Here is a 19,869-nt window from a genome sequence, read left to right as displayed (position 1 = left end):
CCTGAATGAGAAAGCTAGCCGTGCATTTGCTATCCACCCTCTCTGCGCACTGTGAGTAAGCCAGCCACATATACAGCCGCCCGCCCTTTCTGTGTGCACGGATCTCCACACCTCCACAGCTCCTGAGGCTCAGCGTCCTTTTCTCTTTTTTTCTAGTTGTAGAACTTCCACTCAGCCAGCTTTCTGGTGGTACTGGGTGATGTCTGCTCTGTTTTCCAGTTATAGTTTTAAAATTGTTGTGGTAGGCAACAATTAGGTGTTTACCTTATGCGGCCATCTTGGTTTGTCTCTATAATAAACTGTTGATAGGATTAGCAGGTATTCTGTCTTTCTGTGTTATCTAATTATATAATACTAGTGGCCCAGTGCACAAAATTCGTGCACATTAAAAGAAAATTAATTAGAGGAAATATTTTAATTTTGCTATTTGCCTTTTCTCTATAATAGAAGTGTCAGAGATGAAAGAAAATTAGTAAACTGTATATGAAAATCTCCCTTCTGTCAGAGTCTGGGGCATGCCATGGGACCCAGAGTCAAGTCCCCACCCACCCATGCACACCTCGAAATCATGCCAGACCAAGACCTGGCCAGCCCCACCCCCATTGGGTGAGACCCAGACCTGGCCAGCCCTACCCCCATCAAGCCCCGCCAGGTGGAGAGTTCGACCGCAGGTCCCCTGCCCCAGCCCAGCACCACACAGTTTCAGGTCCCTGCTGATCAGTTGTTATGGCATCACTGTGTGATGACCATTTGCATATTAGCCTTTTTTTATGATAATTAAATGTTATATAACATATTTATAAAATTAAGATATTGATATATATTTAAGTTAATTATTGTATTTTCTTTATACTTCTGTTTTTACAGGTTTTTTCCAGTCCTTAAAAAGCATCCTTACCAATCCCTTATATGTTTTATTTTTGGTTTTGACATTGATACAATCCAGTGCCTATATTGGTATTATTACTTTTATCTTCAAATACATAGAACAGCAATATGGTCAGTCAGCATCTGCAACCAACATAGTGCTTGGTAAGACACATTGTTTCTGTTTGCTTGATAAGCAATATACTACAGAGTAATTGAGTTCTAAGTGACATTTTGTTGTGATGGCAACTTCATATTTTAGTAAATATAATTTCAATTTATTCTTTTGCAAATATTATCAAATTTTTCCATTTTGTGATGTCATCTTTGTTCTGTATTTGAAGTGACATCTCATATTATTTTTGAATAGATAAATTCCTGAAGAAAAAATTCATGTAAATGGAACATTTAGACATGGTATCTGCATAACTGGATTTTAAAATGTAGTGCTGAAATTCAGAGACAAATCCTTTTGTAATGTAATCATTATATTTTCATAATTCATGAACTTTGAATCAGGATCCAGCTACTTACAAAAAATATAGCATTGATGTTTCCCAAAGAAAAACAATTTAAACAAACCATTGATGTCTACATAATTCAAAACAAATACCATATAGCAGAGAGGGTCTTTTGCTACAATATCTATATCTTATGACATAGTGAAACTTGCTTGTGAAGGAATGGCTTTCTTAGATCATTCTTCATTTATACCTGGTAGAGTAGAAACTTAATAAATATTTGATAAATTAAATTGAACTTATCAAGTGGCATGTGAGCAGGTCATAAATAAATAATAAAATATTAATTATGTATGATGCTCAAATTGAACTTAAGAGTCTGAACTGTAAGAGTTAATTTTATTCCCAGTAATGTTCCCAGCCTGAATTTTTTTGTTAGAGTGGTCTTCATATTTAATAACTCTTGCAGGACAATGAAAGGGAAAACTTATAAGAGGGACCAACCATGTTTAATACTGAAAACAGGCCTTTTTATCATTTCAGAGTATATGTGTGTTTGAATGAATAAAAAAGAGATAGTAATTCAAGTATTCAATTCTAAAGTACTGAGCAAATTTGGAATGCATTTTTAAGAACTGGAACTCTTCAACTTGAGGAGATGTGAAGGATTTTAGATGGTAGGATGAAAGTCTCATAGGCAGGAAAATGATGTTTTGTTGTTTTCCAGGGGGAAAGCATCTCATAGAAACTATCTGTTGAAACATACAAATATTCTCAGTCACTGACTTGTGCTATTGGGGAAACAAAACCCTCAGCATTGTCAAGAAGAAATCATTTTTATCCCTCCCATATGGTATACTGGTACCCTACCTCCATCCAGGCCTGCCAATCTTAAGAAATAATAAGATTATAATGAACTTGGTTGATATACATGGTGTTTCATATGTAAAGACATTCCAGAATAACTGTATGTATATAATTACTATTTTTTCTTTTATCTTTAGGATTCATAACCATACCAACTATTGCCTCTGGAATGTTTACAGGAGGATATATCATTAAAAAATTCAAATTTACCTTGCTTGGAATTGCCAAATATTTACTTTGTATCAACATATTGACCCTCCTACTATACCTATTAAATTTTGCACTGATCTGTGAAAACAAATCGGTTGCCGGCCTAACCTTGACCTATGATGGGTTTGTATATATCAATATATCATTTGTACAATGTATAAACTACTCAATGTAAAAGACTTTAAAGAAACAAGGGTAGATGACAATTTTAACTAAACTTTCTTTTGAGAGAAATTTCTGACTTACAAATTCCTAAAAAGTACATTTTTTTTTAAGATTAAAAAATCTTTTTTATTCTTTGCTTTAAAAAAGTGACATAGTTTGTAACAATAGTTACTATGTATGGGGTGCTTACAATGAGTGATGGACACTTTTATTTCCATTTTATAGTGAGGAAAAGCAAGGTTTAGAGGATACACAGATAATATGACTAGCAATGTTAAGATTTGTCTTAAATTTAGGGTTTTTTACTCCAAAATTCTTAATCTTAACCATTATAATCTTGGATGGATCATGAGATGAATACAAATGACATTTTCTAAAAGCAACTGAACTATCTGTATCTGCAGTTAATTTTTATGTTTAACAACTACTTTTATAAGAAAACATTGTACTATTGAGTTCTCCATTTCTGCAAACTAATATTGCTTCTTCTTGTAATGTCTACTTTGACAGAATTGATAAGCATCCTATATATAATTGCATATAACATCCTAGAAAACTTTTCATTTTTATTATTATTATCAAACTAGAGGCCCGTGCACAAATTCTTGCACCAGCGGGGTCACTCGGCCTAGGTGCAGGATCAGGCTGAAACTGGTTCTCTGACATCCCCTAAGGGGTCCCTGATTGCAAGAGGGCACAGACCAGGCTAAGGGACCCCACTGGTGCAGGATGGGGCCAGGGAGGGACACAGGAGGTTGACCAGTGGGGGAGGGACCATGGGAGGGCTCCAGGGCATGTTTGGCCCATCTTGCTCAGTCCTGATCGGCCGGACCCCAGCAGCAAGCTAACCTACCAGTCGGAGCGTCTACCCCCTGGTGATCAGTGCATGTCATAGCTAGCTGTTGAGCTGCCTTAGCATATCATTAGCATATTATGCTTTGATTGGTTGAATAGCCAACTGGATGACCGGACACTTAACATATTAGGCTTTTATTATATAGGATATTGTTAAGTATTCCTAGTACTATGGTCTCTACCTCAAATCAAGGGCAAGATTCCTGTGCAGATTTCTTATCATCTCCTAAATACAGATGACAACTTGAGTTTAAGAAAGTTTACATTCAAGCTTAGGAAGGTTCACATTCAAGCAACAAGCAAGGATCCCTGGATCATAGTTTAGTAACCATGCTCCTTAGTGACCCTTATTGTTGGCTCAAAGCTTTTACACTCTGGATCCTATGAAGCATCAATTTTAACTTGTCAAATATTCCCACATTTCCTTACCTAAGCATCATCCTATTTTTGGAGGCTTGACAACCTAGCCTTGCATTATCTCCTCGCTTCCTCCTAATCCTGACTGTTGATTATTGCTATACAGCATCACCCACTCTAGTAAGTCAAACTACAGAGCAGCTAGAACATTGAACTTTAGCAGTAAAAGAGTCATAGTGATCATGCAGCCTCTTATAACCTCTTTTTTTTTTTTATTAGTTGAGACTCGGATAAACTACAACTTGTCTGCAGCCCTACAAGGCCTCCAGACCGGCACCACATCACATCATTGTTTCAAGGGCTCCCTGGTTGCCAGGGTAGGCTTTTGCTTTTAGCCAGTTCCCTGAAAACAAGTACAGTAACTGCCATAATTCAAAAGAAGGCAGCTACAGTCCTCTGGGATTTTTTTCAGTCAATAAATTTTGCTGAGTGCTTCCTTAAAGGTCAAGAAGATACCCTCATGGAATTCATAGTCTAATGATATTAAACAACCGAATCAATGTATTCAGCATTTATGAAATGCTAGTCACTGGGGAAAGTTTTAAATGTATGAATTAGTGCAGAGGTTCTCAGAATGTGGTCTGAGGATCTATAGGGGTCTCTAAAAGCTTATTAGAGTGCCAACAAATTTTAAAGTATTTTTTAAATGATACCAAGACAGTATTTGTCTTTTTCATTTTCATGTTCTCATGAATGTATAGTGATATTTTCTAAGCCCACAAGACATGCAATGATAACACCAGTCTGATGGCTAATGATATGTGTGCTTGTGTATTCTCATACATTAAAGTTTTCTTAGCATTGATTTCTAATAGAGTATATATATCAACAGATATACCCACTTGAACAAAAAACTTTGAGAGCCCCAAAACCTTTTAGTGTGAAGAGCTACTAAGAACAAAATGTTTGCGAACTGCCAAATTAATATTTTTCCAAAAAAAATAATCCCTGGGATTGATGCTATTATATATGACTTACAAATGACAAAATTGATTTTAGAAAGAATAGTTACATTTCTAACATGGCAGAACTAATGTGAACACAGGAGTTTCTGATTGCAATGTCTGGACTAGGTCATTAATCATTAAATTTAACCACTTCCAGTTTTATATCCCCAAGCAGAATTGGATATAAGATGCTTTTCAGTAAAATTATTGATAATAGAATTTTGGAATTTCAGAATCTACTTTTTTCTTTTTTAAATAAATTATATTTTCATTCAAAGATAGTTTATCAATCCTCAATTATTATCAAGATTTTTACCAAAAGTCAAAATTTAGTTTTAAAAATCTGTAAGTAGAAAAATAATTATACAGAGTTCTATTTTGTCATTTCAGCAATGTTTTAAGATTATATTTTATAAATATAACCATGTTTTACAGTTAGTCAATATAAAGTATGTTGTAGTTTCATTTAAAAATTATATGGAGTGTTTCTAGTCTTTCTCAACAGATTGTTTTTTTCTTGATTTTTAAAAAATTGATCCTTAGGGATTCTGCTTTAACCATGTTAAATTATTTTCCTATGTAGTGAAAATATAACATTTAAAATTCAAATTAGTTAAATAACATTCACAGATTTTGGGGACTTTACAATGAGCTGGGAGGAACCTTCATCTAATGCCATTACCTTGCTGAAGAGAAACTGAGTAACAGAAAAATGAAGTGATTCATTTAATGAGTAATTTCTTGATAGAGTCACAAAATCTCTTGTCTATGTCTCACCTAAACTCTTTGCTTTCTTTTTATTGTTTTACCTTATCTTTATCATAAATTATGTCTATGTAAAGATGGAGGGTAAAAGTTAATAAGTCCTATAAAACTTTGCTATTTTGGCTTCATTGCTCATCAAATTTCTCTATTGAATTAAAGGACAATGCTTTCCCTTATTTCCGCTTTCTTCCTTTCTCCTCTCTCCTCTCCCCTTTCTATTCTCCTCCTCTCTCCTTCCTTTCCCTTCCTTTTTCTTCTTTTTACTTCCTTTTTCTCCCTACTCTCCTCCTCCTCCTCCTCCTCCTCCTTCTCCTCCTCCTCCTTCGGCTCCTCCTCTTTCTCCTCTTCTTCTCCTTTTTCTCCTCCTTGTCTGTTTTTGATATATGTCTATCATATCTTTCCAGAAATAATCCAGTGTCATCTCACATAAATGTACCACTTTCTTATTGCAACTCAGACTGCAACTGTGATGAAAGTGAATGGGAACCAGTCTGTGGGGACAATGGAATAACTTATATATCACCTTGTCTAGCAGGATGTAAATCTTCAAGTGGCAATAAAAAATCTATGGTGAGTATTAGGGTTTTTTTTTTTTCTCTTCTCCCCTAATCAGAATCACAGATTTTATTTAAAAATTATTTGTCAGATTTCTTTTTCTACTTTACTTTGATTGTTAACACTATTACATATGTCCCATTTTCCCTCCCTTTGCCACCCTCCACCCAGCAGCCAACCACCCTTCATCTGGCCACCACCACACTGTTGTCTGTGTCTACAGGTTTTGCAAGTATTGTCTTTGGCTAATCATTTCAACTTCTTTCATCCAGTTCCCCCTCCCCACTGACAACTGTCAATCTATTTCATGTATCCCTGCCTCTGTTTCTATTTTGTTCATCAGTCTATTTTATTCATTAGATTCCACAGATAAGTGAGATCATATGGTATTTTGTCTTTCTTGACTGGCTTATTTCACTTAGCATAATAATATCCAGGTCCATTCATGCTGTCGCAAAAGGTAAGAATTTTTTTTTTTTTATGGCTATGCAGTATGTCATGGTGTAAATGTACCATAGTATTTTGTCTATTCATTTACTGATGGGCACTTGGGATATTTCCTGATCTTGGCTATTATAAATAACACTGCTATGAACATAGGAGTGCATATATTTTTTTATAGTTGGTGTTTCAGGAATCTTCCAGAAAAAGGATCACTGGGTCAAAAGGCAGTTGTACTTTTAATTTTCTTATGATCCTCCATACTGTTTCCCACAGTGGCTGCACCAGTCTGTATTTCCACCAACAGTGCACTAGGATTCCCTTTCTCCACATCCTCGCCAGCACTTTTCATTTGTTGATTTATTGATGATAGCCATTCTGACAGGTGTAAGCTGATATCTTATTATGGTTTTAATTTGCATCTCTCTGGTGATTAGTGATGTTGTCATTTTTCTCTATATCTATGTTCCTCTCTATTTCTTATTAAAATAGCCCCTTTAACATTTATTCCAATACTTGTTTGGTGGTAATAAACTCCTTTAGCTTTTTTTTTTTTTTTTTTTTTTTGTCTGGGAAGCTCTTTTTCCCCTTTAATTTTAAATGATACCTTGCTGGATCAAGCAGTCTTGTTTGCAGATCCTTGTTTTCATCACTTTGAATACTTCATTCCAGTCCCTCTGGCCTGAAGTGTTTCTATTGAGAAACTAGCTGACAACCTTATGATAACTCCCTTGTAGGTAAGTAACTGTCTCTCTTCTCTTGCTACCTTTAAGATTCTCTCTTTATCTTTAATCTTTGCCATTTTAATTATGATGTGTCTTGGTATAGGTCTTTTTGGGTTCATCCTGATTGGAATTCTCTGTGCTTCCTGAATCTGTGTGCCTTTTCCCTTCACCAGGTTAGGGACATTTTCTGCCATTATTTCTTTAAACAGGTTCTCTATCCCTTGCTCTCTCCTCTTCTTCTTCTGGTACCCTTATTATGTGGATGTTGTTACATTTGCTGTAGTCCCAGAGGTTTTCTAGACTTTCTTCACTTCTTTTAATTCCCTTTTCTTTCTGTTGCTCTGCTTGGGTGCTTACTGTTATCTTGTCCTCTGGTTCACAGCTTCAATCCTCTGCTTCATCTAACCTGCTGTTGATTCCTTCTAATGTTTTCTTCATTTCAGATATAGTATTCTTCACTTCTGACTGGTTTCTTTTTATGGTCTCTGTGTTCTTTTTAATGCTTAATCTCTTTGCTTAAGTTCTCACTGAGATTATTCATTCTTCCCCTAAGGTCTTTGAGCATCCTTATAACCATTATTTTAAACTCTGCATCTGGTATTTTGGTTGCTTCCATTTCATCCATTTTATTTAATTCTTTTTCTGGGTATTTCTCTTATTCTTTTGTTTGGGGAATTTGTCTTTGTCTCCCCATTTTTTCTCTGTGTATTAGGTAGATTTGCTATGATTCCTAAATTGTTATAATGGCTTTATGATGGAGATGTCTTGTTGGGCTCAGTGGCACAATCTTCCAAATCACCTGAGCTCTGTGCTCCAGAAATGTTGTTGTTGTTGTTTTGTGTGTGTATGGGTTATGTGCACACTCTGCTGTAGTTGAGTCTTGAATGTTGAAAGCTGTTTGCCCTTTTGTGTGTGGAGTTGACCCTTCAGGCTTGGTGACTATAATGGTAAACTTCATTCACCATGTATGAGATGCTGTGTAGGAGCTACACTCTCCCCCTGCTCCATGAGGTGGAGTTGTTCCCAGCAGGGTCTGTTGCCTGCTGGAATCCCACTCTGGGTGTGTCACTTGGGTGGCTAGTTGGATCAGTCTCTGGTGTGGTGTGAAGCTCACCACAGGTTGTGTTGGTTCTGAGTCTACTTCAGTGAGTTTCAGGTACAGGTCACTATCAATATTGTGAGTAACCAACCTTGGGCTGCCTATCTATAGCTACCATGCTGTTCACATTTGTGTCTGTGTCTGCTGGACCTCGGTGTGCATGGGAGGGGCAAATCTGTGTAAAAGTGTCGGCTTCCTCCAGGTTAGAGCTGGGGAGGAGGGCACAGATCTGTAAAAAGACTGAGGCTCCCTGAGGTCTGCCTCCATCTGCTGGCTATGCTGCCTCCCCTAAGATTACTTCATCTTCCTCCAGAGCCCTCCAAAGAAAGACTATAGTGTGAGCCCAGGCTAGCCTCTTCTCCTGGTTGTAAGCTCAGTAGGGTGGGGCAACTGGGGTCAGGAGGATAGAGCTAGTGAGACCCCTACTTGGGGATCATGCAGTCAGGCACTCAATGAGAGGAAAGTGGCCCCTACTTCAAAGCCAAACCCCTCAGTCTCTGCCATAGTCTCCAACTCTTGTTCCCTCTAGGAGGGCTCACTGCAGGTTCAGGTTTGGTACAGTCAGCCTGAACGAGAGACTCAGCCACCCTGGGCTCAGGAGGATAGATCAAAAGTCTCTCATTTGGGGATAATGCCAGTCCAGCCCACAAGAGGTGGAGGAGGGAGGGGAGCTAAGCACTTGGTCCCAGGCCCAGACAATAGCCTCACACTTTGAATATTTCTGCTCTGAACCACTCTTTCTTCTCCCCCCACCCCCAACCCCCAACTCCCCAGAACTACACCCAGTGAAGGTACCTGGGACTTGGCAGGGCTAATCCGAATAGCCTCCCATTGGGAATGGTGCCCACTAGCTTGTAGGAGGGGAGTAAGCACTTCCTCTTCCTGGGGTAGTGCTAGCTGAACTCACAAGAGTGATTAGATTTGCCTCCCCACAATGTAGCCACACAGCCCAGCACTCACCCTTCTGGCTCCTGAACAGAAGCCAAATTAAATCTCAAAAATCATTTGTTCCTAAGTTTTCTCCTTCTGTATTCTATTAGGGTATTCTGTTGGATTTAACCTCTCTGGTAACAAGATCATCTATTCTATAATCTGTCATTATGTTCTTGAATGTAGTGTTTACTGCCAAGGTAGAATTCCAGCACCCGTGACTGGCCACTTTTCCCCTGGACTCTGCCTTATTCCAATGGGTAGCTCTAGTTCCAGGTTTGGCCCCTTCTAAACTACTAAATTTTCTAAATTCCTTGGGAAATCCCTCCTCAAGGAATGTCCTAGATACTTAGTAGAAATTGTTAAAGAGAGTAATTAGGTGTGTTATACAAAGCAATCATTAGTAGAAGAGAAATAGTAAAAGAATTTATATTAATGAGAATATTACATACAGAGTTTCAGACATTAATTTCTTCTATTCTTTCCTAATTTTTAAATCAGAGATGAATTAAATGTTAATGATGATTTACTTTTTTATTTTCTAGAAGGGAATCCAGGAAACTATTTTACATTTCAACTATGAAACAACTGTATTTTTAGACTATTTTATTTAAAATCTGTAATTATTTTAGCTTGAATAAATGAGACTTCCTTAACTATAATGGACTGTATTTATAGACCAATCATATTGTGCAGATATATTCTGTAATATTTCAAAAACTATTTTTTAGGTGTTTCATAACTGTAGTTGTGTAGAAGCAACTGGTTTCCAGAACAAAAGTAACTCAGTGATTTTGGGTGCATGCCCAAGAGATGATCAGTGTATAAAAAAATTTTATATGTATATAGTAGTGCAAATCCTGAATTCTTTTACCTCTTCATTGGGAACGGTCTCAACTATCATGCTGGTTTTTAAGTGAGTATAACTTTTCTAAAACGTTTTTATGTATATTAGAATATAAACACACATAATAATATACATATTTTTCCATAATATATTTGGAACCCAAATTCATATTTTGTTACACTTTAATGTTCTAATAATGCATTTTCTTAGGGTTATTGTGATACTTCAATGTCATAATTAATCATAATTTAGCTCTGATTCTTACATTATAAAAATATAGATTCAATATTTGCTCCTCTTGCTAAGAATATTAAAATACAGACTGATTGATAATTGCTTCAATCCTTAAAAAATTCCTGTTACGATTCTAAATGAAGTTTTAATTTTGAAACACCTTATATCCTAATGAACCTGTCAGTATGAATTACCTATTGATTTTATTTGAAGAAAACATTTGGGAACCAGACTGTATAATATAAGGTCTATAATATTCCAAAGCTTTTAATCCACTCATAGAATGGTTTTTGACCTAGTCTCTCAAATACCTTCACAGACAAAAGAAAAATATATGAACAGAATTCATTCCTTTCTTCATTCATTAAACCAATATTTAGAACCGTGCTTGATAAAAAATATATATATATATACATATATATATATATATATGTATATATATATATATATATATATATATATATATATATATATACACACACACACACACACACCATGGTGAATAAAACAGATAAAGTACCTATTCCTATACAGTTTAGAGTCTGACAGGGAAGATTGACATAAGATAAATAAGCTTAAAAATAAACACATAATTACAAATTATTATTAATACTCAAAAAGAAAGAGTTCTATTGAGAGAATTAAAAGGGAAACCTAATTTAGGATTGAGGTGAGGAGCTATAAGGAAGAAGACTCAAAGAGCACTTTTTTAAAAAAAAATGACATTTAATCTAAAAGTCGAGAGAATAAGTTAAAGTTAGCCAAATGAAAAACTTCACAGGTCTAGGTGCCAATGCTCAAGGCAGGAAAGAACTGGTGTGTTTGAGGAATTCAAAGAAGCCTGTTGGTTGAAACATAGTTAATGAGAGAGAAATGGCACAAGATAAAACTGCAGGGTTGCGAAGGTATCAGATAAGACAAGCCCTATTGGAGAAAGTAATTTTTCAATCGCCTAAAATTGAAAACATAAAGACTTGAACGTAGGTCTTAAGAACATATATGTATAAATATGGTGACCTGGGTAAGCATCTAATTATACTTATAAGACCTAGGTAGTTGACCACAAGTAACTGTCAGCCAACAGCGTGACATGGAAGGGGAAAAACAAACAAACAAATGTATTGACTTTTGTAAAATGAATATAGACTTGTAAACTGAGTCATCGTTTGTTTAAATTCTACTCTGACCCCAATTATTGTGAAATTTTTATACTAATTTATTTCACAGATACTACTCCACCTTAATATAAAATGTTGTCTACTCAAAAGAAGAAGTGTTTCATATTTGCCAAATTACAGATTTTAACTTACAGAAAACCATCTCAGAACTTCATATTAGTTTGCATCTCAAGCATTCTTAGCTTCTTAATTTAAAATCTCTCATGAAAAAAACTGGGGTTTGAGAGATTTTTGTTCCATCATTGATGACATTTATATCTATAACTAGAGGCCTGGTGCATGAAATTCGTGCATGGGAGTGTATGTCCCTCAGCCCACCCTGCACCCTCTCCAATCTGGGACCCCTCGAGGGATGTCTGACTGCCCTTTTAGGCCCAATTCCAAACGGGCAGTCGGACATCCCTCTCACAATCCAGGACTGTTGGCTCCCAATTGCTCACCTGCCTGCCTTCCTGATTGCCCCTAATCGCTTCTGCCTGCTAGCCTAATCACCCCCTAACCACTCCCCTGCCACCCTGATTGATGCCTAACTGCTCCCCTGCCAGCCTGGTCACCCCTAACTGCCCTCCCCTGTAGGCCTGGGTCTCCCCCTACTGCCCTTCCCTGCAGGCGCGGTTGCCCCCAACTTCCCTCCTCTGCTGATCTGGTCACCCCTAACTGCCCTCCCCTGCAGGTTTGATCACCCCCAACTGCCCTACCTTGCAGGCCTGGTCCCTCCCAACTGCCCTCCCCTGCTGGCCATCTTGTGGTGGCCATCTTGTGTCCACAAGGGGGCAGCCATCTTTGAGCACATGGGGGCAGCCATCTTGTGCATTGGAGTGACATTCAATTTGCATATTATTCTTTTATTAGATAGGATAGAGGCCTGGTCCACAGGTGGGGCCTGGCTGGTTTGCCCTGAAGGATGTCCTGGGTCAGGATGGGGGTTCCCTTGGGGTGTGGGGCGGCCTTTGTGAGGGGCCTGTGGTGGCTTGCAGGCTGGCCACGCCCCCTGGCAACCCAAGCGGAGGCCCTGATATCTGGGATATATTTATCTTCTATAACTGAAACTTTGTAGCCTTGAGCGGAGGCCAAGGCAGGCCAGAGCTGCAGGAAGCTTGGCTTCCTCCATCACCAGGGGCAACCCAAGCCTCCTGTTCTCTCCAGCTCTGCGGCTGCCGCCATTTTTGTTGGGATTTATTTATATTCTATAATTGAAACTTTGTAGCCTTGAGCGGAGGCCAGGGCTGGCCAGAGCAGGAAGGAAGCTTGGCTTCCTCCATTGCCAGAGAAACCCAAGCCTCCTGCTCACTCTGTGGCCACAGCCATCTTGGTTGGGTTAATTTGCATAATCGCTCCTGATTGGTTGGTGGGCGTGGCTTATGGGCATAGCAGAGGTATGGTCAATTTGCATGTTTCTCTTTTATTAGTGTAGCTGATAGAATCGTAATATGCTAATTAGACTGGACATCTGAACGACCTTCCGGGTGTCCTTCTGGATGAAATCGTCACGGCGGGGGCCGAAGCAGAGGTGGTTAGGGGCAATCAGGCAGGCAGGCAGAGGGGTTAGGGACAATGAGGCAGGCATGTAGGTGAGTGGTTAGGAGCCAGCAGTCCAGACTGCAAGAGGTTGCAGGCTGGGCTGAGTGACCACCTCCTCCCATGCATTAATTTCATGCACCGGGCCTCTAGTTTTATCATATTGAGCAAGTGATTAAGATTAACATTACCATTTTTCAAAAATAGGCATTGATCTCTCACCAGACTTTGATTTTATCAAAAGAAAACTTTTGGGAAGCAGACTCTAAAATAAAAAATTATTAAAATTAGACACTAAACTACAGATATTTTTGACCCCTACCCCCATGGTTGTATTATGTAGTTCCTGAATCATATTAGTCAACTTTTCTGTTAACAGCAATGATGGAAATAAGATGATAGAAAGAGCTGTGCTGTGACCTAGACCTAAAGTGAGTGCTCATGGCCGGTGTCAACTAAATAGACCACACAGACTCAATAAATTCTTCATAGACATAATAAAGTCTGTTCTGAGCACTATCTCATAGGATTTCATAAGGAGCCAATGTGAAAATGTTTGTTAAGTTGTCCTGAAATCATACTGCATTAAATAAATAAGGGAAAATAATTATTACTATCATTCAGACATTTTCCTTTTAAAACAACTGAAAATATCATTTTAAATAAAGTCAGCTATTTACTTAAGGGTTTTTATTCAACCATGAAGAACAATGGCACAGAAATGCTTTAATATTGAACTCAGATTGGCATTTTAAAGATGTTTAATGAAGTTTTTGCCTTTATTTTATTTCAGAAATGTTCAACCTGAACTGAAATCACTTGCAATGGGTTTCCATACACTCACTATCCGAGCATTAGGTATGATAAATAGATTATAAATTTAAGATATAAATTTTCACATCAAAGCTCAAAGACAGAGTATAATTAGTTTCAAATTTTAAGAAAGTATAAAACAAAGTATGAATAAATTTTATTTCTATTTTTGTGATAAGTGACAAATAATATGCAACAGAGGAAAACTGGGTGAATTAAAAGAGAAATTGTTAATTCTAGTTCAAGTCCATATTTAAATAGAAAAAGGAATCATATTTGTTTTACACTTTTTCCAGCACAAAAACAGAGGGTCTGCAAAGTTTGTTTTATTTTGTTTTACTTTCTGACTTAATAATATTTCTTCCCATAGGCAGAGTAGAGGGCCTTCCTTTTACACTAAGCGGGTTAGTACCCCAAACAGCTCAGGATGGGCCTGGGAATCCAGTCAGACTGAGACTACAAAACAACAGAAGTGAACTTCACTTCCCACTGCCTCGTTCTCTAGGCTGGGGCAGCTAAGTTTTTATCAAAAGTTTAAAGTGCAAGAGGAAATGAGAACTAAAAGAAATGAGCATGTTAGAATAAGGGAGTGTTTTGAATGAAAGCTAGGGAAATTTCAGGATTTGTTGTTTCCTGTCTCCAGATCCAATGGAGAGGCCTTACTCCATAATCTAGAGCACAGAAGCTAGCAGATGAACATAGAATTTGGGGAGCCAGATATGCTGAAATGAGACTGAGAATAAATGAAGTTCCTCTAGTGACATAAAATAGAACAAAAAAAGGAATTTTGTCATCCTAGTTTGTGAGCATCCTATTCCGATATGTCCAAAATATGACACAATGGAACCTACCTGCTTCTATGGGAAAAATACCTACTGACTACCAATTCAAAAGCAATTGGGGAGGAAGTCTTGGTGTTGGCTCTTACCTTTTAATTTTTAAAAAAATAGAGTTGAAAATCTCCTGCTTTGGCAGCAGTTAAGCTGAGAGCTTTTTCACTTCTCTGTGAAGCTATGTCTATTTCCACTCTTCCGGCTCTCTTTGCCAAAAAAAGTGGGGGAGGGACTAGCCAACTGGGCTCAGTGGATAGAGCATTGGCCTGCAGACTGATGGGTCTCGGGTTCGATTCCCATCAAGGGCACATGCCTGGGTTGTGGACTCAATCCCCAGTCCCAGGTGAGGCAGCCGATCAATGATTCTCTCTCATCATTGATGTTTCTATCTCTCTCCCTCTTCTCTCTGAAATCAATAAAATTTTTAAAAAATTTTTAAAAGGGGGGATATGAACCAATATAACATTCATATTTTACAAACAACGTTCTTCTTTTCACCAATCAGGCTTAAACTAATTGGCACTATAAAAAGAACAGAGTATACGGGCATATAATGTTCTTATGTGTGGTGGTGGGGTGAGGGTGATAAAAGATGTCTGTGCTATTATATATGGTTCCAGTTTTTGAAAATTTTTAAAATTTTTTTCTTATTTAATTTATTGTGGTGATATTGGTTAATAAGATTATATGTTTCAAGGATACATATTTATGATATATGATCTCTATATTGCATTGTGTGTCCACCACCCAAAGTCAAATCATTCTGTCAACCATATATTTGACCCCTTTTACCCTTTGAGATTCCCAGTAATCTTGATTCTTGAGTAGAGTTAGGCTAAAACAATGGAAGATTTCTGCAAAGTTTTTAACTTTTTATTTAATCCCAAATGTATCCATGTGGATCACACCATTACATTTGAACGGTGTTCCTTGGATTGACATTTCACCTCATGTTGCAGGAGGAATTCTAGCTCCTATATATTTTGGGGCTCTGATTGATAGATCATGTATGAAGTGGTCCATCAGTAGCTCTGGGAAGCAAGGTTCTTGTAGGATCTATAATTCCACATTTTATGGGTAAGTTGTCATTAACATATTTTATTAATTTGTTTTTCTTTGATTATATTAATTAAAGAATGATATATTATTGACAGTATAATAATAGTATTAATAATTATAGCCATCATTTAATGAACTATATCCAGTGTTGTATCATCAATCTGATATCTCATTTTAATTCTCATAGAGACTGTAGAATATGATTATTTTTCTCCTTTTCTTTAAATGTGAAGAAACTAAATTTTAAAGGGAATAAATAATGTTCAAATATCACACAACTAATGACAAAAAGATCTGGGATTTCTACTCAAATCTCTTTTGTTTCCAAAAATTCCCCTCATAATAAACAACAGCTATATTCAATGGTCTCTGACTTCTCTTTGAAGATACAAAATAATCATCTGGGGCTCTAGTCATAGGCCAATGGGAAACAAAGAGGAAAGAATCCTTTCTATACTATTCTATTCATAAGGAAACAACTAGGTAGACATCTAGAAAAATAGTGGAAATAATACATTAAATGCAAATAAAAATTAATTGCATATTAATCAAACATATAAATTTAAAAATACAAGTATTAGAAGAAATTATGGTAGAAGTTCTTTTCATTATCTAGGAAGCAGGAATGTGTTTCTAAGTGTGATCCAAATCCTAAAAACCATAGTAGAAAAAAATGATAAAATATTTTTAAAACACTATATCACAAAACTTATCTTAAGCAAAGTTCAAAGACAATAGATAAACTGGAAAAAGAATTTGTAACTCATAACATAGACATAAGAAAAATGTCCTAAACATACAAAAATTGAGAATAAACAATGCCATATGCTGGCAATGATGTGGAACAACAGGAACTCTTATTGCTGGTGGGAAGGCAAAATGGTTTAAAAAGTTTAAAAAGTCTGACAGTTTCTTACAAAGCTAAACAGGTTTATTGTATAATCAAGTAACTGTGCTCCTAATTACTTACTCAAATGAGCTGGAAATATATATCCACATAAAAGCCTACACTTTTATATTTATAGCAGCTTTATTCATAATTGCCAAAATATGGAAGCAACCAATATGTCCCTCAGTAGGTAAGTAGGTAAACAAACTGTGGTACATTTATACAACAAAATTTTATTCAATAATAAAAAGAAGTGAGCTATCACGCTAAAGGAAAAGAAAAGGCAGTAACTTAAATGCACATTGCTAAGTGAAAGAAGGCAGTCTGAAAAAGCTACATACTTTATGATTCAAACTACATGATCTTTCCCAAAATTTGCACCTCTTCAGCCAGCTGGAAATAGGTATCCCTCTTTATAATTCTATGCACTTTGGAGCTCACTCACAGGCCTTATCACTTTTTCTTTGGTCAATTGTGTTCATTGCCTACAATACTACATTGCAAAGTAATTGCATAAAGATGGCTTAATGTGCAACTTTTTAAAACAGCAGTGTGCTCATCAATGAATACTCTACAAAAAGTTAAATTGTCACCTAGTGATTTTTTGGATTATTTTGAGGTAACCATATAATTGTTCATTGATTTTATCTAGCATAGACAAAGAATATCAACAATTGCTAATTCAAAGAATAAAAATCTACTTTGATATCGATCCTAAATTTAAACACAACTTATTCAAATTTTCTCAATAACAATCACATAATAAGAAACCCATATTAATTTTTCTTGGTGGCAGTGGAAGTTTTGAAAAGCTTAACACTAGTATATTACCACTTGACATACCCCAGCACGAAGCAAATATTTTTGTAGATTTTAAATATTTCTTTCATCATATTTGGTACACCACAAGACCTTACAGTAATTTTAATAAACTTAAGTTTAAACGGGTCAAAATTATATGATTAATGCCATTCATCTTCAAACAAAACTAATAATTGTTCAAAAAAAATTTTTTTTTGCATAAAACTTGTCAACATTTAATTAACACTGTCATGAGGCCAGTGAGTGCTTCCTAACCTACTAGGTCAGTGGTCATCAGTCCTTCCTGCTCATTACAATCACCTGAGAAGCTTCAAAAATATACGAATTTCTGTGTCACACCTTCAGAGATATTTTATTTAATTGGTCAAGGAATGTGGCCTAGACATGGGAGTTCTGAAATCTCTTCAGGTTATTTTAATGTGCAATCACAGTTGAGAATCCCAGGAATAAACTATATGTGCTACATCATTCTCTGTGGTTCTGTTAAATACTTCCAGGAGGCCACACTGCAGGGCATTTTGGACTGTATTTAGCCTATAAACTAAACAGTGGCTCCTGGTTCAATTGAAATTGATTCAATTTTATTGTCTCAGTCAATTCATTTCCTTTATAATCTATTACATTCCACAAAAACCAATCTGTCTTTGAGAAAGTTAAAGCATTCCAAATATACCTCACTTTAATTTTTTTTTTATTAAATTGATTGGGGTGACATTGGTCAACATGAACATATTGGTTTCGTGTGTGGATTTCTATGTTATAAGATCTGTATGTTGCACCATGTGCCCACCACCCAAGTCAAATCTTTTCCTGTCACCTCATATTAGAACCCCCTTCTTTCCCCACCCCTTCCCTCTGGCAACCACTACTCTGCTGTTTGTGTTTGTAACTTAAAGTTTTATATCCCACATATGAGCAAAATCATATGGTTCTTAGCTTTTTCTGTCTGACTTATTTCACTAGCATAATGTTCTCAAGATCCATTCATGTTGTTTCAAATGGCGCTATTTCATCCTTTCTTATAGCTGAGTAGTATTCCATTGTGTATATGTACAACATCTTCTTTATCCAGTCCTCATTTTATAGAAAGTACTGGGTAGATCATTAATCAGCCTTAGATTCTGTGGCTAAATATTCCATTTAAAATAATTAAAAATTCCTTGTGCTCCAATAAAAAGAATAACTAGAATTGCTGCCTTAATATTTTCATGTATAATTTCAAACATCATTTGTTTGTTTTCTTCCTTTAAGGTCTTCTGAATACTGGAGAGAAGCATTGTAATGTGTTTCACACATTTTAAAATAAAAATTGACTTTCTTTCTCTTTTCGCAGAAAGACCTTCTTGGGCTTGATTGAGAGTTTAAAATTCACAACAGTTATTTTGTTTATTGTATTTATTTATGCTATGAAAAAAGTATATCAAGGAAAAGATACCAAGGCATCAGCATATAGAAGAAAATCTGTGAATGAAGCAAATGTAGAATTCTTAAATAATGATGTTTATTTTGAACCTTCTGCCAAAGCCAACTGTGAAACGGATAAGTAAGGGTTGAAAAAAAAAAAAGTATTTTTTTTCTGGGTTTCCAACCAACATTGTATTAATTTAATAGGATGTTATTTTTTGTGTATTTTCTGGTCCTTTTACTAACTATTCCCATACTCTTTACATATGATGAGACCGTGAATTACCTATGAATTTATAATAATTAAACAAACTATAAATAAAAATGAATGTGAGTACTCATTGTTATATGACTGTGCATTTGTGGTTAAGATTATAATATATGAACCATACAAATTTAAAGTGAGAGTAGTATGTAAGAGAAGAAAAAGTATTTGTGTAACTCAATAAAGCAAGTGACTAGAAAATAGGTGGAGGTAAAAAAATAAAAAATGAGGAGAGAAATTCATAGCCTAAATAAGGAGAAAAGCCTTAAACCTTTTTTAAAAAACAAAGCAGTGTGGATTGCCAGAAGCTAATTCCAGCATGTCATAAATGCAAGAAGTTTCAACAAAAGGTTGATGGAACCTTAGGGCTTATTCAGCAGGGCTGAATCATCTGGAATGGCTGAGGGCATTTCCCCAAACCTAAAAGGATGTGAAAATGATTGCTTGCTGCCAGGCAGCTGAGGGCATTTTAATCTACATGTTATTGCCTCCTGCTGGCCAAACACCTGAACAGCCAAAGACAGTTCCCCCAAAAACAATGCCTACCATATACTAAACCTTGCCTTTGTTGTGTATATCTGCTTTGCCTTAGGACAATTTGCGTTAATAAAGAGCAAGGGGTCCTGAGACAGACAGAACTTGGTTCCTACAGCCAAGATCCTCTGGCTACTCCATGGATTACAAATTTATGTTATATTTCTAG

At 36.4% G+C, this 19,869-nt stretch overlaps 1 protein-coding gene across 1 annotated transcript in view; it reads left to right on the top strand.

Annotated features, from left to right (window-relative positions):
- Positions 1-19,044, top strand: part of LOC103285456 (solute carrier organic anion transporter family member 1B3-like) — a 47,948-nt gene extending 28,904 nt beyond the window's left edge. The window contains exons 8-14 of the mRNA XM_008140865.3: positions 868-1,032; positions 2,333-2,528; positions 5,959-6,124; positions 10,036-10,220; positions 13,875-13,939; positions 15,687-15,804; positions 18,831-19,044. Coding sequence (XP_008139087.2) covers positions 868-1,032; positions 2,333-2,528; positions 5,959-6,124; positions 10,036-10,220; positions 13,875-13,939; positions 15,687-15,804; positions 18,831-19,044 — 1,109 coding nt within the window. The remainder of the gene's footprint in view (positions 1-867; positions 1,033-2,332; positions 2,529-5,958; positions 6,125-10,035; positions 10,221-13,874; positions 13,940-15,686; positions 15,805-18,830) is intronic.
- The last annotated feature ends 825 nt before the right edge of the window (positions 19,045-19,869 follow it).

Source organism: Eptesicus fuscus, chromosome 7 (genome assembly GCF_027574615.1).
Source record: "Eptesicus fuscus isolate TK198812 chromosome 7, DD_ASM_mEF_20220401, whole genome shotgun sequence".
Lineage (NCBI taxonomy): Eukaryota > Metazoa > Chordata > Mammalia > Chiroptera > Vespertilionidae > Eptesicus > Eptesicus fuscus.
This window is presented reverse-complemented; position numbering and strand designations above follow the sequence as displayed.